At 41.2% G+C, this 21,050-nt stretch overlaps 1 protein-coding gene across 1 annotated transcript in view; it reads right to left on the bottom strand.

Annotated features, from left to right (window-relative positions):
* Window positions 1–2,524: 2,524 nt before the first annotated feature.
* The window catches only part of TAF3 (TATA-box binding protein associated factor 3), a 113,052-nt gene continuing 94,526 nt past the window's right edge, over window positions 2,525–21,050 (bottom strand). Inside the window, exons 5-7 of the mRNA XM_033058625.1 lie at window positions 9,363–9,618; window positions 5,385–5,491; window positions 2,525–4,609 (exon numbers count right to left, since the gene is read on the bottom strand). Of these exons, the coding sequence (XP_032914516.1) occupies window positions 4,495–4,609; window positions 5,385–5,491; window positions 9,363–9,618 (478 nt within the window). The 3' untranslated portion in view covers window positions 2,525–4,494. The remainder of the gene's footprint in view (window positions 4,610–5,384; window positions 5,492–9,362; window positions 9,619–21,050) is intronic.

The raw sequence follows: 21,050 nt of genomic DNA, 5'->3' as shown, positions 1-21,050 counted from the left end.
TCACTCCATAAGCACCTTAGAATCATAGAACCCTAGGATGGCTTGGAAGGGTCCTTAAAGATCATGTCATTTCAACCCCTCTGCCATGTGCAAGGACACCTTCCACTAGACCAGGTTGCTCCAAAGCCTGTCCAACCTTGGCACTGAAAGCTCCCACAGATGGGGCATCTACCACTCCTCTGGGTAACCTGTTAGAGTGTTTCACCACTGTCATCATAAAAAACCTTTTCCTTACACTTACTCTGAATGAACCCTCCTTTTGTTTTATCCTACCACCACAGACCCAGTTAAACAAAAAGTCTGACCTCCTCTTTCACCCACTGCAAACTTTGAAGAGGCTGAAGCAGTACCTTGAAGGGAAAGCACCCTTGGCTCGGCTGGCACAGCTCGCGATTAGAGGTTTCTGCTCACAAGAGCCAGGTACGAGCTGTTTGCTGGCTGTAAATCTCCCGTTACAGCCTCCTCTGCCACACAGCACACATGGATTAATAGCAGCTTTCTACTTTTGAGGTTACAGCTGATCCAAAAGTCCCCAGAAGAAAGGGCGCGTTTCCTAAGCAGCATGACTGACAAGACGGCGAAGAGGGAGTTTATTCAGAGCATTATCTAATTCATTCCCCAGTGAAGGAAACTCATCTACTTTCGAGACTTAAAACTTCTAAAGAAAACTGCTATGATCTAAAGAGATTGGCCATAAAACTATTTGTATTGAAAACTTAGCCAGCATGCCTTTAGTGAACTTCATTCATTAACATTCTTCCTGGCAAGGTTTCCATATCTCAGCGTTCATTTTATACTTTAATTTGGTTAGTAGGTCTTTGTTTAATCGTCCTATTGAAAGGAGGACAAAGAAGGTTTAGGTGATACAGTGAAGTAATACACTATATTTTATCTCTGTAAAGCCCAGACAAAGTCAGCAGGCTCTGATACCCTCCGATTTGTTTTTTTTTTTTTTTAATTCCCTTTCTCTTCCAGGACATTTGGAATCACAAATCAGTTGCAGAGCATAAAGATCCTCACTGTACTTAGCTGTGGACACCTTCAGAAGTGAAACACCTTGTCAAGCAGAGAAATGATGCTCTGAGCACAACATACAGCCCCAAAGAAAGATTATCTTGGGAAAAGTGCATTCCCATTACTTTGGGGACGGATGCTCTGCTTTTATGTCCTATGTCCTCTAATAAAAATCAGTAGTCAAGACAGTTTCTTCCATTTCTGAGCTTTGAGCTTACTGTCTCGATATCAACTTTTTTATGTTTCTTTTTTTCTGGGTGCAAAACTCATTAACAAGCTGCAGTTTTGCCTAATGATGAACCTGCTTCACAGCCAGCACCCAGCACAGCGACCCACAGCACAGGCTGCCCTGGAGGGGGATTTACAGGATAAAAAGCATGAAAAACTTTCCAAAAGGAGCTGCTGTCCAGCCCCAGCACTGGCCTGTGAGTGGGCAGCTCCCGGGCTGCTGTAAACTGACACAGCTCCAACTGACTCCCAACTGACTCCAGATAAAAATCTGGCCCCAGAGTAACGGCAGGATTCAACAAGCTTTTCTCACGGAATAGTTTTTATGCTCTTTTCTTGAATATTTACAACCCATCCTTACTGTCCTGCTTAAATCCACTACACACAGTGCATCCATAAAGGGAGAAAAGCGTACCTGTCTGCTCTTTACAGTGAAGATGGTGAGTTGTCTCCTCACTGAAAACTCTTTAATTCTTTACTTTCTAAACTCTACACCAGTTCTACTCCAACTATCCAGAAGCAGCGTCCCAAACTGATGCTCCTCTTGATGAAGCTGCATTTCAAGGCAGGAAAACCATTCGAGACTTGGATGCTCCCCCAGGACATCCAGTGAACAAACCAACCTGCAGCCCACTCACTGTGCCCCCTTCTCTTGGATGGTGGTGTCCAAAATACAAATCATAAAAGGATTCAGATGAACACAAATCCCAACCCTAAAATCAAGCAGTGACTCTAGGGAGCAGCCCCAACAGCTCCCTAACTTTCCATACACCAAGTTTATGGAGAAGTAACCCAACCTGTGAAGTTACCAGCAGCAAATGCAGAGGTCTGGGGAAGGAGCTGGGCTTGCTCAGTGCTGGGTGGGGTCTGTAAAGAAGGTCCAAGCCACATGGCTGCTCAGGGATAAGCATTTCTGGAATGATTATTCATTTATGGCACTGATTCCTGATCCACACCAGCATAAGTGAAAGGGAGGCAGGCTCAGCACCAAGCTGATGACCCGGAGGTGAAGGGCCCCTTCTCCTGTTACTAATCCCCTCAGCCACACAAGCCTCCTGAAAATGATGCTTTGGTTTTATTGCCACAGGGGTCATTTATAAAATCATAAAAACCAGGTTAAGAAACCAACCCAGCAGCAGCAAGGCCAAGCATGCAGAGAAAGAGCTGAACAGCCATGGAACGGGGCAAGTTCAGCCCTCCCATGGTATTCTGAGTAATTCAGCTGATTAAATGTGAGAAATTCTGATTCATGGAGAGGAGGAGGAGGAAATGCATAAACAACTTACCAAAAGCTAATTTCTTTATTATTGCAACCAGAAATGACCAAAGACGGCGTATTTTGTATGTCTGCACATTACATGTGGAAAAACCCAAAAATCAGCATTGCAACATCCAACAATTCGAAATAAAATAGAATAAAAAATCAAACCCAAGAACTTTCTTGACTGGTAATTAACAGGGACGGAATATAAACGAGATGGCATTGAACAAAGCAGGTAACAGTGCACTTTTAATAAACCCATTTCATCCATATCTCCACTGATTTGCAATTTAACAGTTCTATCAGCAAAGCCTCATTTCCCTAACTAGACTGGTACTTTTGAAAACATGACTAATTCATTCTCATTAATATCAATTTGGATGCATTTAAAAAATAACTCTTAATATCTGCACAACAGGCTAAAGGGACATATTTCTCCAACATCAGACATTCTCATTGCATTGGTATAAAATACAGATATCCCCAAATTAACCAATGCAATCTAAAATTGATTAGAAAACAAAAGGCATAAATTAGTTTCAAGATTTTTCTTATTTAGTCTGAGACCCATTGCACTACAATGTCTAACACTGAATTTTATTTCATTTTCTCTGCACCTTCCCCTCACATTTTCAGTAGGGGATGTGACTGGGATTCAGTTTACCAGTCTTTCCAAGGGGATACAAAAAGCAGAGGAACACACCTGCATCTCCTCTACCTAAATACTATGCTTTTGGCAAACTTGCTAATCACTTATTATAAAAAAAGAAGAAAAAAAGGAGAAAAAGGGGAAAAAAAAGTCCATTCCAGCTACAGATTAACATGCTGTAGCTGCCACTAGAAGTGCAGAGCCCCCCTGGCCTAAGCTCCCAATTCAGAAGGCATTTAAGCACATGTAGAACCAAGAGTGGGAACAGGCTCCTTGAAGGCAATAGGATTACTCACTTCTTAAGAAGTTGCCACATGTTTAAGTATCTGAATCGAGGCCTAATTATGGTGCTGGCCACCTCCTCGTGCACGCACAGCTGGGGCAGAGCTCACCAATCCCTCACAGCCATGAGGACAGGCGTTTGTCACACTGGCTTTTAGTAGCTGCTAGGTTTGTATTCTCGGGCAAACGACAACAAAAAATCCTCAAGCCCTAAAAAAAATTAAAAAAAATTACTTTATAAATAGCAGGTATTTACACGTGTGAAAATCTTTTAATGGGAAGTGTTTTTACACATTTGATGAAATGTACAAGCAATGAAAAGGTATGCTGACAAAGACTTTAAAAAAAAAAAACAAAACAAAACCAAAAATCAAAGTATAAAATATATTACAGGTCCACCAAAAGAAATTCACACGGAAGAAAAAAATTGACACAATAGAAACTTTTTTTTTAAAAATAGAAGATATATCACAAAAGCTTGAACATGTTTATTTTATGTTAGTACTAAAAATCAAGGAAAAAAGCTTCATATATTCTCGTCACAAAAATATTTACCAGCCACTTTTTATTTCCACATTATGATTATCTGGCTCAGCAAGAGTCGAGGCTGAACTGTATCCAGACTACAGAAATCATTCCAGAAGGTTGTCTCAGTTTACAACTTACTGCAATTTACATTTTCTCCTCCTCTCAGCACCTTACTGCAAAGGTTCAAGAGGGATTAATAAGAAATCAAGAAAGAATAGGACAGATATCTGTATTTACAACATTCATCCGTGTTGCTGCCGAGCCACAGGAGCGGGAGCGGTCGCAGGAACCACCGAAGTCTTCACAGCGCTCTGTGCAAATTCCCCTTTGGCAGGGGCAAGAAACAGCATCAGAATGTACCCAAATCCAGTGCCCTGGGCTCGGACAGTCTGTGAAACCCAAGAGCCCCCGAGCAAGGGATCTCCTCAGCCCTGACTGCAGCCACAGCCCCGGCAGCCGCGGGTCCCTCCTGCAGCCGAGTCGGGGCAGGAGCTGCCGCGGTGACCGCGCGACTTCAGTCCCTGCCAAGCCTTCAGTGCGCCCTGTGCTTCCTCTTCTTGTGTTTTTTATCCTTCCTTTTGTTGGCACACTTGGAGCAGAACCACTGCATCTCTTCTGGGGGTGCAGCCGTAAGCCCAACGCAAGGCCTGTGAAGGACAGGGAAATAGCACATCATCTCGCTGGAGTAACATTGCTTTTGTTTCTTACCCCCAAAAAATTCAACTTTCCAGTGGGTGTCAGGATCTGGCCTTCGAATTAATATAGTAATTATCATTATCTTAATGAATATAATGATTGAAACCTAAAAATCCTAAAAAACAATGATAAGAACCTAAGAATTCTCACTTTGAAACAAAAGAGAAATATCAGAAGGATACTCAGATAAAAAGTGTTGTTTTAGTAGAAAATATGGGTGCACTTTCAGGTGTAATAGACTAGATTTAAAATAATTTCAAATGCTTCTTTAACACATCTGCAAAAACCCTTATGATTTTACGTAGCTTAAAAAAAAATTGCCTAAAAAGTGATTAATTTCCCCTAACCTTTTTATAAGAGCTGACATTTATATTACTGTTCATACAATGCTTCATAATTTGAACTGTCTATCTGTATACACTGTGCTCATAATCCTGTAGTTCTCACAAAATTCCTGGAATCAGCAATATTTCCCAGCAGTTTCAAAAACAACCGTTATCACCAATGCCCATTAATTAAAAAGTAACTCTCCTTCACAGCTTAAAATCTGCCTTTTCAAATTTCAGAGCAACAGAGATAAAAATATCTTCCAGATTATTAAATTGGACACAGTAAAGCTATTTAAATATTCCCAACGTCACGAACTATTAGAAAAAAAGGTTTTTTTGATAATACAGCCCCAATCTGCCAGGCACTGGCAGAGCAGGATGGATGAGAAGAACTTACCAGTGATACCAATCATCGCAGTCATCACAACCTATCATTGGACTGCCATCATCTGGCTTGTTACAGCCAGGACAGATCCAGATCTGGTTACCCCACTCGTCTCGGATCTGGTGCAAAGAAAAGCAAAGTTAGCTGGTTCTCAGGGCTAAGCAGGCAGGAAAATTGACATTTAAAAAAACTAACAGCAAAAATAAAAAAGGTTTCTTGCTTATCATGCTAAGCCATTCAGCAGCCCCTGTTGTTATGTGTGAATTCTCTGATCATGAGAGCTCAGTGTTACGTCTTAATTGATTTTCCTACACTGCTCATGACGACAAAATCATGTATTTTCCTGCATTGTCCTGTAAACCAGTAAAGCCAGTTACACCACCCAACCTAAGCACTGGCATTCACACACAGAGCCAGGGCTTAAGGACACAATTCCCTCTCTGTCTTTACTTTTAAAATTCGACTCTGTTAATGGCAAGCAGGAGCCACGGCAGCCTCCTGCGTAAGATAACAGTTCTTATGTGCATGTAAAATATACAGCGCCGTGTGTATGTATTGCTGCATTACTTATTAGCCAAAGTCTTCAACTCCAACGAGCTGATAAGATCAGGATATAAAAAAAGTTGTTACTGAGTAACTTTCCATTCCCCTTATGACATTTATGTCGCAGTACAATTTACTAAAGGGTAAATGAAACAAGAAAGGCAGATCATTTACAGTACTGGGCAGCTGCTCACCGGGTTCATCATATGCATTTTTTAAATGTTTATATCCTGCTTGACCCATTGTTTGTATTTTTAGATTTCCAGTGGTTCTTGAACGGCTCTTTGCTAAAAACATACACGCAAAATGTCACAGAATCCACCTAAAGGAGTGCAATTAACAACACAAAGTACAAAATGTCTGGGGCATTACCCTGACTCCATCACTCCTTTATGAAGATTTGCACATTATCCTTGAATCTCAAAAGCAGAAACTGTTTTGTTCTCAGCTTTTGTGCATTTATACATATCTCAGGCAATAACTTTTTGCTATCTGTACAGCTTACAAACACGATATTAAAAAGTAGCAGATGAAAAGCCCCAAATGTTCTAAGTAAAAAAAAAAAAAAGCCACTACATGGTGGTCTGTACATTTTACACCACTTCCTGAAAAATCAATAGGAATGTACCAGAGTTGCAACCAACACATCACTCTTCCCTGATTCCTCTTAAAGCCCAGAATGTTTTTGCGGTTTAAAACTCAAAAATACAAGTCCCAGGAATACTAACCAGGGACCAATCCCCTTTTCAACAGAGATATGGAGTAGGCACCACCATAAAATTAACTTGATTTCCAAGCTGATTGATTGCAATAATCATTCCTATCTACCATCTAATCTCACATCTGCAAAGTCACTTTAAGTTGCTGGAGAAGCATCTGCTCCCCAGGTGAAATGTATGGGCTCAGAGTGAAGAGGTGCAGGGCATTTCAGTGGGATAACCCTGTTGGGGAGGGAGGAGATGCTGTGCTGTGGTGCTGCAGAGAAGGGATGCTGTGGGATGTTACCCAAACACCTGGCTGCACCCCCATCAACCCCCAGCACAGGCACCTCATCTCATCTCTGGTGCTGCCTGTTTTGGGCACTGGCCCTGCCAGGTGTAGGCAGCACTGCCAGGTGTTGCCTCATCAGAAAATAGACACCCCAACTTTTCCAAACTTAGTTTTTCAGGTATTTTTTTCCCCCTGCAGAATGGCTGCCTCAGGCTCTCAGGGGCTGGAGAGGGGCAGGGTGGTCTATAATCACAGAAACCTCTGCCTGTTTGTTAAACAAGAACTTGGGCTGCTGAATAAGTATATTAAAAATATTGCCTAACTTCTCATTCCTTAATGAGCCAAGGGTCATGCAAGCAGGGACAGAGTGGGATTGCTGACTGCTGTGTTAGTACAAACCACTGAGAGCTAATGAGCAGAGCACGAGGACTGAGATGCTATCCAACAGGGAGATGTGTATCCTTTATTTTTTGAACTATAAAATCACCCTCCTCTCCTCCCTGCAGAAGGGAGCTGGGCACCTCTGTCACACTGGCTCCACTCGTCTCTAGAACAGCTTTTCCATGTGATCTGAGGGAAATCATTTTGTCTCCTGGATTTCCTTCTAACAGTTATTATTAATTTTCTTCTTCCTCAACCTCTCTCTGAGTATTTTGACTGATAAATCAGGTGTTTCTCTGCATGAGCACATATTTGAGTCCTAATGCAGTAAAGCCTTGGTTTCAACTATAATGTTGCAAAAGACCACTTTTCACAAGGGCCTGAAGTGACAGGATAAGAAGGAGTGATCTTAAGTTGAAGGAAGTAGGTTTAGATTGCATATTAGGAAAAAAATATTTGCAATAAGGGTAGTGAGGCACTGTATAGGTTGCCCAGAGAGGTGATGGACTTCCTGTCCCTGGAACTGTTCAAGGCCAGGTGGGATGGGGCTCTGAATAATCTGGTCGAGTGGAAAGCGTCCCTGCCTGTGGCAGGGGGATGGATCAAGATGATCTTTAAGGTTCCTTCCAACCCAAACCATGATGTGATAGTCTATGGTTTGTGAAAAGCAAAAATAACCTGGAGCCTTCATATTATCTGAATTCTCCATTAAGGTGCTAAGAGTGTTACCACTGGAAGCATCAAGGCAAAGTGTAGGTATTTCTTTTTAAAACTAACATAATCTTTAAATAATTTCATAATTACTGAAGAAAATGGGATGTAGCAGAGCATTTAGGAAATGTTTCTGTCTTAAAGTAAATTTTGAGACCTTTGGGCACTACTGTAATAATAACAATGACAATAATACTAGTGACTGTAATAATAAGAGTGACTGCTTTTACACTGTGATACCAAAGGTGAGGCTGTGTCCTGCACCCTAAGGATATGCAGAGCTTGTGTGACGTTGTCCAGTGCTGTAACTAACTCAGGAGTGAAATGTAGCAGCTGTTTAAATAGAGACCAGTAACATGATACAGCAGTTTAAGTCCAGCAGGGAAGCACCTTTCCATTAGAAATGCAGGGTAGATTTATATTAGAAATCAATACTAGAACAAGAATCATATTAAGAAAAAAATCATGCCTATGTTGCAATTCAAACATGGCAAACTCTGTAATAAAAGTAAGCTTTAGGTGTTTTAAATGGTGAGATTTTTAAACTGCAGCTAAGCAAGGTGTCACCAATCAAGTGGAATTTAGCCAGGACAGGGAGAATAACAACACTGCTACCCTTGTGCTGCTTTTCAAGGATCAGGAATGCTGAGGACTTCATTTCACACAGCATCTAAAGCAGAAATTCTCAGCAGCACAGCAAGCCTTGTCCTACCCAGACATATATGCACATTCTTTTAGGGAATGCAGTTCCTACACCATGTTACACAAGAGACTTTTCCAAAAGAATGAAGAATTCTGCCAGACAGAGGCCAAGTTCAGAGCACATGTCAAACACACAAATGAAGTGTAGACTAATGCACAATCTACAGACTTCTGAGATGCACAAACATCTGCAATTCCTGTATGTCGAGGAAACCAGGAAAGAGATTAGTGGACTCTGCACATTTCAAATGAGGGCTAAGTCAAGTTCTTGATGTTGTATGAGGGTTTTGTACTTTCCCTGACTGACAGCAAAATCTATGGTGAGTCTGACATTTGAGATTTCAATTCAGCACTTTTGAAAGCACCTATAAAAAACCTCTACCTCCAAAAATAAGTGCTCTAACTCAGTTAGCAGAAAATATCATAGTTAGAAGGAACTTAAATTTGGAACTGGGAACCAATTAAAAATTCAGTCCAAGACGTAGTGTTTCGATTATTAACCCCTCAAAATGTGTGTGGAAACAAGGGCTGGATAAATAGCACTTTAACAGAGAGCAACATCAGGAATCCAGGAACCATCAGTGTGAGCTGATGAGCCACCCAGGAGCTCACCAGCTCCAGAGAGGAATGGCACTGGGACAGAGCACACCATGTGTTACCTACCACATAAGTACTGACGGTCTCGGTCACCACGCTCCGAACGGGAGCTTTGGAGCCTCCAGCTGCTGACACAGCTGGGGAAGGTGGTGGGATCAGGACTGGAGAGATGGTGGCCTGTGGAGGAGGAGGAGCTGGAGCAGGAGGAGGGGTGACATGAACAGGAGCTGGCACCGGTGACGGCACAGGCGGAGGCGTCTTGGGCCGCGCTGCAGGAGTGGAAGGTTTGGCCTCTGGAGCTGACACCACCTTGCTGATGACTCTGTAGGACCAACATTGAGAATTGTTAGAGCTGATGGGAGAGAAAGCAACAACTGATCACTGACTAGAGAGAAAGAAAATATAGAGTAGCTAATTCACATCACCCTGCAGTCCCCAAAGAGGCTGTTTGAACCCCACTCAAGGACTGTTGTCAGTGCTGCACCCATCCATTTACAGGAAAAAGCACAGAGCCATTACAAAGTGAATGCCAGCACAGCCTGAGCCAGTCTGTACCTCACTGTCGTATAAATATTCTCTGTGGCTTTACTAAACCTTGTTTCGTTAAGTTTTATTGCATTAGCTCAATTTGTGGAAAATATTAGAAAGGAAAATTAATCAGCTGTGAACAGCACTGATTTTAATCTTCAAACTGAGAGACAATATCATCCTGTTAAGATTCTACATTAGGGGGTTCTGCAAATATTTGCTGGTTTGGTATTTCTTTCCCCAAATGTTTATGAAATCAGCAGTGGATCTAGTCAGGACAAATAAATGACGCACACTATACACTCAGCAGTTAAAATATTGCTACTTACTCGAGTAGCTGAAGTAGACAGGATGTAGCTCTAGTAAATACACTGTATAGAACTATCCTGCCCAGGAAGGGGGATATATAGAGCACCCAAGGTTTATTAATGACTGTTGATACACAGTGTTAGTGATGTGCATGCAATTTCACAGACAAGCCAGAAAAAGCACTTACTACAAGGCTCTAGGTTAGAAACACAAAGAGAAGGAAAAGGAAAACCCAAGAAACAACCAAAACCTCAAACAAAACACAGGATAGGTCTATTTGTTTTACCACATTTTGGTAAATCATTTAACTGATTTATTTATATTTGAATGGGAACTGTGGGAGTGTGATTGATCTGTGATGGGACTGTACAAAGAGGGTGATTTAAAGAAAGACATTCCAGGGACAAGGATCGCTTAAGAAAGTAAAAAATGGGGACACCAGTAGAGAAATCATGATGAAAATCGAATTGCAACAACTCCTGAGAATCAGGAATGTCCAGCTCCACTGTCAATGGAAATTCTAAGTTCAACTTTAGAGTTTATTGCAACTCTGATACTCCAAAGGCAGTACCACTGTGATTGGAGACATTGCCTGAATTTCAAGTCAATAAAATTCCAAGCCATAATTTGAGAAAGACTTGGAATTATACAGTATGTAATGCCTAGCTGAGATAATGGTGTTTTTCTCACATGATATGGCACTTGCACTACAAAGCAGAACTGTGGTGAGTTATAGTAAAAGGAAACAAGAGCAATGAATTTGGTAGTCCTGCCTAACCCCCAGGTGCAGCATCACACCTTCTATGAACAGAGAAGAAAGTCAAAGAGTGGAATCTAAAGGGTGATAGATGATTTTTCCATCAGCAACACTGAAGACATTCACACTACACCTGTCCCAGTGATTGCTTCAGGTACCTCATGTGGGGCTCAGGCTCTGTATGTGTCAGTAAGGTGCTAGACTGTGAGTCAAAGTGCAGGAGTCTTAATTTATGTTGTCTGTGACTTGCAGAAGGAAGAAAGGAGCTACTATCAGCCATCCTGGGAGCAACCCACGCATCAAAACCAGCCTCCTTCTCCTGTTAGTGAGGAACATCCAAAACCCCACTGTTATCTCCCACCAAGGAAGCTTTCTCTTTGGCTCATGATGTGTTTCTGGTTCAGTGAAAGTCTCACTATGTGGCTCCTGGATCTCCTGCCAGACTGGCTGTGCTCAACTCAGATGCTTCTTCCGTGTCTTCCCCATTCCACAGAAAGCCCTGGCTCCCAACGCTGAATGCCCAAGACCTTGGCTGGTGCTGATATTCCCATGATTTGCAAAGCTATCCTGATGATTTGAGAACCATCTCTCAATAAATAAACTCTTAGCAATAATAAAAGTGAGGATAGGGATGGGAAGCAAAATATAGGAGCAGAAAAGTCATCTGGATGGTTCCAAACATTATTGCCCCTACTTCCCCTGCCTCCCTCTCCCAACTCCTGCAAGTAAACAAAGTCCTGCCAGGAGTTCTTCAGGGAGTCAACCCTCCCCAAGTCTAGACTAGGAAATGTATTAGCTAATAGGGCTTTAAACACAACTTTGCACGCAGCGTAAACAGTTTGAAAGAAGTATTAGCTAACACAATTTGAATAAGAGTGACCATGCCCAGCTAACACATGAAATTAAATTACAGAGCTTCTTGGTCTAAAGCCAGGTTCTCCTCCTGCACAGGGTCTTCGAAGCCACTCTGCTAATAACTGCAGAAGCTGCAAGGAACACCACATGTGAAATCTTCCAAAACTACAAATATTCATTAGCGAGCGACACGGGCTCATCGATTGGCTGGCGTGTCTGCAGTGTGCAATTAGCACATGTTCAGTATATAGGGCAGCTTGTTTATCTTGATTTCAGAGCTCAGTTATCAAAACAGGAGATCGGCATTTCGGAGCACGCTTGGGCCTACCACTCCCTTGGGCTAATGAAGTTCAGAGACTTTAGACTCCAGAGTGGAGAAATGAATGGTTTTGTGCTGCACCATTAGAGGTGATGGGGTAATCTCAGCGAGGGTGGTTTAGCCTGTCCTGAAGAAGGGGCTGCACACATGGCAATATGGAGGTGGGGAGAAATCAAAGGGAAATAGCAGTCCCACGACTAATAATTACTGTTACTTCAGACTTGGAGAGAAACCTGATATCAAAACACTATGTAAATGATGGCAAGATTTATGAGCTCTGTTTTATAGACAGGAAAATTGAGGCACAGAGCACACTGCAAGTGGGTGGCTCTCAGTGCAGCAGAGCCTCCATCCACCTGAGTCCTCCTGGGATTTAAACTCTTCCTTGGGACATCACCACACGTATGTTGTTACCTTCTTTCCCAAATGTGTTTTCATGTGTTCTAAAATCATCCCTTAGTCTGCAAATACAATACTATATAAAACAAACTTTCACCTCCTTCTCCACACCAATCCAAGAACTCTAAAACTGAGGCTGAATGAGTATTTTTTGCAGAAATCAAACACAAATGAACATCAACCACCTCCAACACAGAGTCCTGAAACAAGAACTGCATTTCTCTGCAGGCTGCTTGCCTGGCAATGTACCACAAACACATTCTACACTGAAAGATAAAAGGTCAATTAAAAGTTGTTTTTGAATCAAAACAGTTCCTCCAGAATAAAGGGGTGTGAGGAAACCTTTGGAATAGATGTGGTAATAAGAACCTCCATAAATTGTGACTACAGGTTACCACTCCCTTTGAAAAAAAACCCCAGAATTAATGTAAACACTGTGTGTTTGGTTGTGTCCAACCTAAATTCACTTTGGATTTCTTTTTAAAAGCCAGTAGGAGCTGTCCTGCTCACAGAACCTCAGTGTATTTATCACTGAACACGTCTTGGTTTGTCACAGAATGCTCAGTAGTAACCAGGAAAACACATCTAAAAGTAATAAAAAGGGAACAAACTGAAGGGATGTGAAATTTAAAGTGGAAGGACAGAAGGACAGAGAAATCCTCAAATACCATGATTACCATTTATTTTTCTGTGTTTTTTTTTTTTTAATATAATTCCTTTGCTAAAAGAGCAGAGCATGAAGCTTCCTGACAAAGGCATTTTAAGTTATTTTTCTTCCTCGCAATCTGTTCCAGTACAAATAGCATTTCAACCCAATATGAGAACTTAATGAAATTTTCCATTGCCACTTCTGCTCACTTATGTCAAGGCTGTGCTGGGCCAAGATAATAGTGTGTAATATCTGAATCTCAGCTGAGGAGACAGATCTCATGGAATCAAAGAATGGATTGGGTTGGAAGGGACCTTCAAGATATTCCAGTCCCAACCCCTCTGCTATGGGCAGGGACACCTTCCTCTAGACCAGACTTTTCAGAGCCCCATCCAACCTGATCTTGAACACTTCCAGGGATAGGAGTCCACCAACTCCCTGGGCATCCTGTGCCAGTGTCTCATCACCCTTAAAGTAAAGACTCAGTGCTTATCTGCTGGTTTAAAACTGTCCAACACTGCTCCAAGGGGAAGGAAGAAAAGAAAACTTCACTGTTTCTGTTTCTCAGGAGGGTAGAGTGAATGAAAACCCTTTTTAATCATCACTCTGGGGCAATCACCCTGTTCACAGTGATAGCTCCAAACCCAAATAGGATGAACACCAAGTGCCAGCTTGCAGGCAAAGTGCACATTCTGCCAAGATTGGAAAGTGTTGTAACAGGTCAGTTGGTTTCTAATCGGCTCTAAGTGGCAGGAGCTGTAACATTCTACATTTGGAGTAAAATGAAGCTCCAAGGTGTGAAATGGTTTCCTATCTTTGGAAGTAATTTATTTGATTTCATTCTGATCCTTACGGCTGAAAGCCCCATTGACTGCTTCACCTAAACACAGGGGAGAGATGTGCACCAAAAGGAAATGGCTTTTCAAAAACAGGATATGGGCCACAGGGCAGAATGATTGCTATGGGCAATGAGCTCCAAAAAAATACTGCATCAGTACTTCCAAAGGTCTAGTAAAAAAATCACAGTAATCTTTGCTTCTTCTGCAGAGGCAGAGCTCCCAAAAAGCTGTTCCTCTGCCCAGAGGAAAAAAGCAACATTTGAAAAGTCCTAATTATTTTCTGAACCCATGACCCATTTTTAAGCAAGAAGGAGCTAAATGGGTCTCTGTGTGTAAGAAAATGACACTATCAAGTGCACTGACATAACTGAAACTGGTGCAATTCACTTGGATTATCAATCATCACATTATCTATTAGCTTTGATATTCCCTTATTGATATAAATTCCTTGATGCTAGAAAGCGATGTAACTATTTTGTTACTGAAAAGTCTCACACCTGGAACTGAGATTGTTGCACCAGAAAAAACCTAAACACTCTAAGACCTATGGGTAAGAATGTCAAAAACACCTAAGGAAATCAGGAAATTTCCATATGGTTTAGATTCTTCAAAGATAACAGGTGATTCTGAAAATTTTATTCCAGCCCTGGAGGAGAATCAGTGTGATTTAAGCTCTTTAATGTAGGCTAATTCCCCTATTATTTCTAGAAAGGGAAATTTATTTGCTGTTTTATGTCCTGCTGAATATTTTATTCTGTGCAAACAAGTCATATTGGCAAACAGAAGCTCCACAAGCACACGCTGTGACCAACTTGAGAGTTTGTAGAGTGCCAATGGAGCCCCAAGCAATTTTGTAAGTGAAAAGACTTCAGCACTTTAACATCACCTGCCATGTGGTATTCTTCTCTATCAAGAAAAATGATTATTCCAAGATAACATCCACTCTTCTGGGTGCTTGCTTCTCCCAGGTAAACCATGTTGACCTTCAAGGGTGCAGATGGAGACCAAAAGCTCATTCTATGTTTCAGTGGAGTTGAGGAAGGGTCTGGAGCACCAGGAGCAGCTGAGGGAGCTGAGGAGTTCAGCCTGGAGAAAAGGAGGCTCAGGGGGGACATTATCACCTTCTAGAACTCCCTGACAGGAGGTGCAGCCAGTGGGGGTTGGTCTTTTCTGCTGAGTAACAAATGGAAGGACAAGAGGAAATGGCCTCTAATTGAGCCCAAGGAGGTTCAGGCTGGATATTAGGGGAAATGATTTCAGGAAAAGGGTTGTGAAGCACTGGAACAGGCTGCCCATGGCAGTGGTGGAGCCTCCCATCCCTGGAGGGATTTAAAAGACATGTTGATGTGTCACTTGTGCACACACTTTAGTGATGGACTTTGCAGTGCTGGGTTATGACTTGATGATCTAAGATGTCTTTTACAGCCTAAATTATTATATGATTGTACTATTCCAACATTATGGCAAAGCCCCACAAACATCTGGACATTCAGTCCAGCTGACATTTCCAGCTATCCCCTTTGCTTTACGGACACATGCACTGTTGAAATTGAAGTACAGGTTTTCTATTGTTTATTTTCCCATTGCTTTAAGTGAAACAGAGTCCTGCCCTTGGCCTTCACCCTCTGTATCTGTTACACCCAGAGAATTTCTCCCAACAACCACAAGCACCTTGCTGTCGATGACTCCTAAATCTCCCTCCCATTTTCTCACCCTTCTGACTTACACCTCTGGATGGTTCACTGCCAGTCTGACAAAACAAAACTGAGCTGGTAGCGTGGCGTCTTGGTATCTTTCATCTTTTTTTTTCTCTTATCATCAATAACAAACATCTTCAATGTTAAAACCACCTGGCACCAACCCCTTCTGCTGAGTTCTCAAGAGCAAAACCAGAACCTGGTAAAACATGTTTATGTCAATGAGCTCTTTGCAAACTTTCTCTTCTGTGTTCCCAGCAAACTGCCTTTTATTGTCATTTGTTTTGGGAAATGTTATGGGATACATCATCTAGGAGCTTGCCCATATATATCCATTCTTTTTGGTGGGAACTGGTATAGAATATGAATTGTATTAACTACCAGAAAGCTGTACCAGTATGGGTTTAGAAAATCTTTAAAGCTGTAATTTTCAGCTTGTTACCAAGCTTGCTTTTGAAAGAAACAAGTAAGACAGACAGTCCTGGACTTGGAGACTCTGTACAGCTGAAGACAAATTGCCAACAGGACAACTTCACTAAATTCAGGTAGGACCATCTGTTCTTTTGTGGCTATTTATGCTCTTCTTGTCCACATCCAGCTCCCAGGAACCATCCCACAAATCCTTGGGTCTATGCAGTTTCCTCACTTTTGTTTAAAAACCTCAATAAAAAGAAGGTTTAAAAACCTGAATAAAAAGAAGCACCTCTGTTAAAGACAAGAACAAATCAGTACCTTTCTCTTGCAGTCATCCTCCATCCAAAGTTTCTTTTTGAAATAAATACCCATCTGCCTTTCTAATCTTTAACACATATTTGATCAGTTTCTGTTGTGCTTCAGAAGGGCAGCTGCTCATGGCCATTTACACAAGCAATTCCCTCATGTGTCTAAACCTGCCTGAAGTATTTTTTTTTTTTAATTGTGGTATACAGTATACAATTTTTTTCTTTACTCTTGAGCAATAAGCAGCAAAATCAAAGAATCTCACAGTAAGTTGTTTTGTTTTCTAATGACTCAAGCCTTTTTATGGATTCACTTTTGGAGTCATCACCCAACGTGGCCAGCAGCAAAATGAAAATAATTTGCCACAGACTACTACCTACCATAAACAGGATGAATAATTAGTTGGGGTGGCTTCAGTAATTAAAAAAAAAAAAATAAAAGGAAGAAAAATCCTAAGGACTACATCTGAAGTTGTAAATTTAATTCATGCTCAAGGAAGAAAAAGCTGTGCTAAATCACCTCTAGAAATATAAACAAAAATGAACATTTACTTGGTTTGGTAAAAAGGATATGGTACTCTTCACTTTTTTTTTCATGTAAAAGCTGCAATCCTGCAGCAAGGGAGAGGCTGGGGAACCTCCACCAAAGTGAAAGAGCCTTTTGGATAGATACAGGACCACACATGGGGATTTTACAGCAGGATTTGGGCCAATATGTAACACTAAAAAAGAACAATTGGGAAAGGGATATGAATCATAGCTGAGACAGTATCTTCATTAAAATACATTCAGCATTTAAAAAGGCACCAAAAATCAGTCCTCCAGCTCTTATAATTTAAAAGACTACAGAACAGAGAGATGTGGCTATGTCAGTAAATACACTCACAAAGATTGATGAAAGCTGTAAAGATCACTGGAATTCCTTCAGCACACCTTGGAGAGGAGCAAGATCATTTTTCATTACTCTGCCTTCTCACTTAGGTGGTCTATTGATCATATCAAAAATGATTTCACCATTACATGCTCTTTTACAGCACAACTTGGATTGACACCCAGAGCACTAGTTCTGCCAATGCACGGATAACATGGCCTTTCCCTGCTAAAATAATTGGGATGCCCATTAGCACAGCAATAAACACAGACTTTTACTGCTTGTGCTCTATTGTTTAATTTTCCCAAACAGTGGTTAGCTCTTCTCCATTTTTCTCCCTGAAGTATCACTTTTTTTTTTTTTTCTTCTTCCCCTCCTCTTTAACTCCTCAATGAATTCTCCTCTGGAGCTTTCCCTTGAATAAGCAATGTCTCTCAGGGTAACCAACACCACCCACAGCTGTGTCCCACAATGGCCCCACGCTGCTGCCACTCTGTCTGTCCAGGGGCTTGGTCACGGTGCCTTAGCTGCTCCGAACACTGCCCTTATTCATTGCAACGTGTGGAAGGAGGGGCTTCCAGCAGGATTCCTTTACCTGTTTCCCCACCACAAAACAGTGCAATAAATGGAATGGGTCATGAGCTACTTGGCTGGTAATGCAAACCTAAGGCTTGACAAGTCAATAAAAAGGCAATCCTTCCCTCCCCAGCCACACGTAGGGAGCCAAGGCTGGAGGCAAACAATTTGGATATGCCTGTACAGGGAGCTTAATGAACCCCATTATTCAGCTTTTGTGGGCAAACACTATGAAGGCAATAATGTAAATTAGCAAAGTCTGACTAGTGCTCCACTAAACAGCACCCAAAGTTCAAAAGTTTCTTCACATCCTCTGATTTATCTGTATGAGAACAACCCCATTAAAAACTGAAGTCCTGAATAGACACCAAAGATGATTCTGTAACAATCAGGTGCATTCTTGGAAACTGCACAGGGCAGGATTCTAGTTTAATTCCAACTAGCCACAAAGTCTTGGATATCCAGCCTCTTTTCCAAAACTCACATAGATCTTGAACAGTTTTAAAAGAACACATGTTCATGTTACAGCAACAACTCAGATCCCCAGTGAGCTTTGGGGAGCACCAACACAGTCCTTGGCTGATTTCTTTTTTCAGCCAGGTCAATAAGAAGTATATGGATGCATTTGTTAAAACCATCTTTTCTTCTTCTCTCCTCCCTTGGTGCCATGACCTTTTAAAGTCTGATTGTGTATGGATGTGTGCAGTTTTCCCAAGAAAATTCAACCTCTGGAGAGTTTGCAACTCAACTCTTTTGTAAATCAAGCTTGTTGTAGACAGAAGATCCCTCATTAAGGCATCTCTTTTTTGGTGAACATACACTGGGTGGCTCTCTGCATGCTACAGGTGAAATTATATAGTTCTGTGAGATTTCAGAAAGTATGAGTGAAGAACTGATTTACTGTAATTTTGTGTTGCACTTAAAATAACAAATTCTTGAGCCAATAGAACTGAAAGAGGGCAGGGTTAGATTGGATATTGGGAAAAAATTCTTGCCTGTGGGAAAAGTTTTGGATTAATAGATTCATTCTTCTGTAGAAGTTCTTAGATGGATAATCAAGAAACTTGGTGTAATAACCTAGGTTCTCCTGTCCTCCTAGACCCAAAAATACTCTTCTGGGTCACTGATATTACAGAGGGGTCACACCTATGATCACAGGATAATTTTTCTATCTTGACCCTTGGTTTTGAGATCCTCTACACAGGAAGGCAGCTGGTTCTGTTCATGGTTTTTGTCATGGGGGTATCATGCAGCTGAATGAGCCTCCACACAAAAATAAGTTGGGCTTGGACTGATAATATCCCTAACCAAGTAATAAAGATTTGTAGTGGGCCAATTAAGTATCTGGGTAACAAATTTTTTTTCATCCCTTAATCCTTTTAGGATTTTATCTTACAATCCACAGGTTATTTAATATATATTTTTATAGGCACACACATACATATCTGAGCATGTGTGTGATTTGTTTTTGGAGAAAGTCACGTATCTGCTCACTTAAAAAATATAGAAGACAAAGGGCAATTTCATTAGAGCAGCAGGTCAGGTTTGCCAGTTAAACATTGTTAAAATGCCTGTCTTCCCCCTTCTTCCTGTCTGATTTCCAGGTTCCCTGCTGATGGCAGAGTTATGATATGGGTCTGGAGCAAAAGTCTGAAATTTTAAGGTAAATTTGGAGACCTGATTTCACAAAGAACATATATCCTGCTTCCAGGGCACAGAAACACTGAAATAGCTCCCAGTGAGTAGTAATGTGCTTGTGGTCTGGCATTAGTGTCAGCAGCCATGTGTTTTTTCTTAAAAGCTGTATTTAAATGTAGAATAAATTTATGGGAAGTATCAAACATTACAGCATGTGCTTTTGCTGAAGTTTATGTCAGCTGTAGTAGTAGCTGGAATGTCAACACATTATCAATAGACATGATTTTAAAAAGTTTATGTGTATGAAAAATGAAAAGTGCTTAGGAAAAAAAAAAGACAAAAAGAAGCCATGATGTAATTGAATAAAAGTATTAAACCCTACTCATCATTTGCAGTTCATTTAAAATTTAAAAGTCCATGTTTTTTGTTTTGCTTGTTTTGTTTTGAAAAAAGATAGCATCTCCAGTTCCTTCCTATACTAACTCAGTTAGCAATCTACCTTGATAACACTGGAATGGAAAAAAAAAAAAGTGAAAAACCTTTCCAACATATCATTCAAATCATATCTAAAAAGGTGGTCATAAATATTTTAGAACCCAAGCAAACCAATAAGAGCAAGGCCCATTAAGGATAAGATCTTTTACAACAAATTAAATAAAACAATTTATTGAAGCCTGGACTTGAGATAAACTAGATTTACTAGCTGACCTTTTATTCATTTAAAGAACAAAATTAGCTCTAATTGCATTAGAATGGAATCCAGTAAATTTCTTCTAATGTGGCATCCATGCAAGTATTGCTGTAATTGTTTACAACTAAGATGGAAATGCTTTGATAATAATCTACTTTCTTCTTGTTTTACTGTGCAGTTAAAACACTTGCAAAAAAACTCTTAAGTAGGACAGTTTTTCCAATATTGGTCAGTCCATCCTTCAGCAATAATACATTTTCATGTCTATTAACCCAATGTTGTTAATAGCCACTTTTTTTGAGCTGATGTGTGTTGTAAGAACATTTGCACTTCAGACAGGGCTGAATGCAGGTATTACTTTGAATCTGGGAGAAATACTTTTATTCACAAACACAAGAGAAAAGATTTTCCTGCTGCTGCCACCACTGCTTTGTACACTGGTCCAAGCAGAGGAGTCAAGAAGTAAAATTATAAAATCACAGAATGATTTGGGTTGGAAGGGACTTTAAAGATCATCCAGTTCCAACTCCCTGCCATGGACAAGGAACCTTCCTCTATCCCAGGCTGCTCCAGCCTGGCCTTGGGCACTTCCAGGGATCCAGGGACAGCCACAGCTTCTCTGGGCACCCTGTGCCAGGGCCTCCCCACCCTCACAGGGAACAATTTCCTCCTCATATCCCATCTAACCCTGCCCTCTGTCAGTTTGAAGCCATTTCCCCTATCCTGTCACTCCATGCCTTTGTAGAAAGTCCCTGTGCAGGTTTTTTGGAGCCTCTCAGGCACTGGGAGGGGCTCTGAGCTCTCTCCACTGCCTTCACTTCCCCAGGTTGAAGAGCTCCAGCTGCTCACTGCACTGCAAAGGCATTTTGCTCACCACTGTGTTACTCACTCAGCTTGTGCTGGGGTT

Source organism: Catharus ustulatus, chromosome 4 (genome assembly GCF_009819885.2).
Source record: "Catharus ustulatus isolate bCatUst1 chromosome 4, bCatUst1.pri.v2, whole genome shotgun sequence".
NCBI lineage: Eukaryota > Metazoa > Chordata > Aves > Passeriformes > Turdidae > Catharus > Catharus ustulatus.
This window is presented reverse-complemented; position numbering and strand designations above follow the sequence as displayed.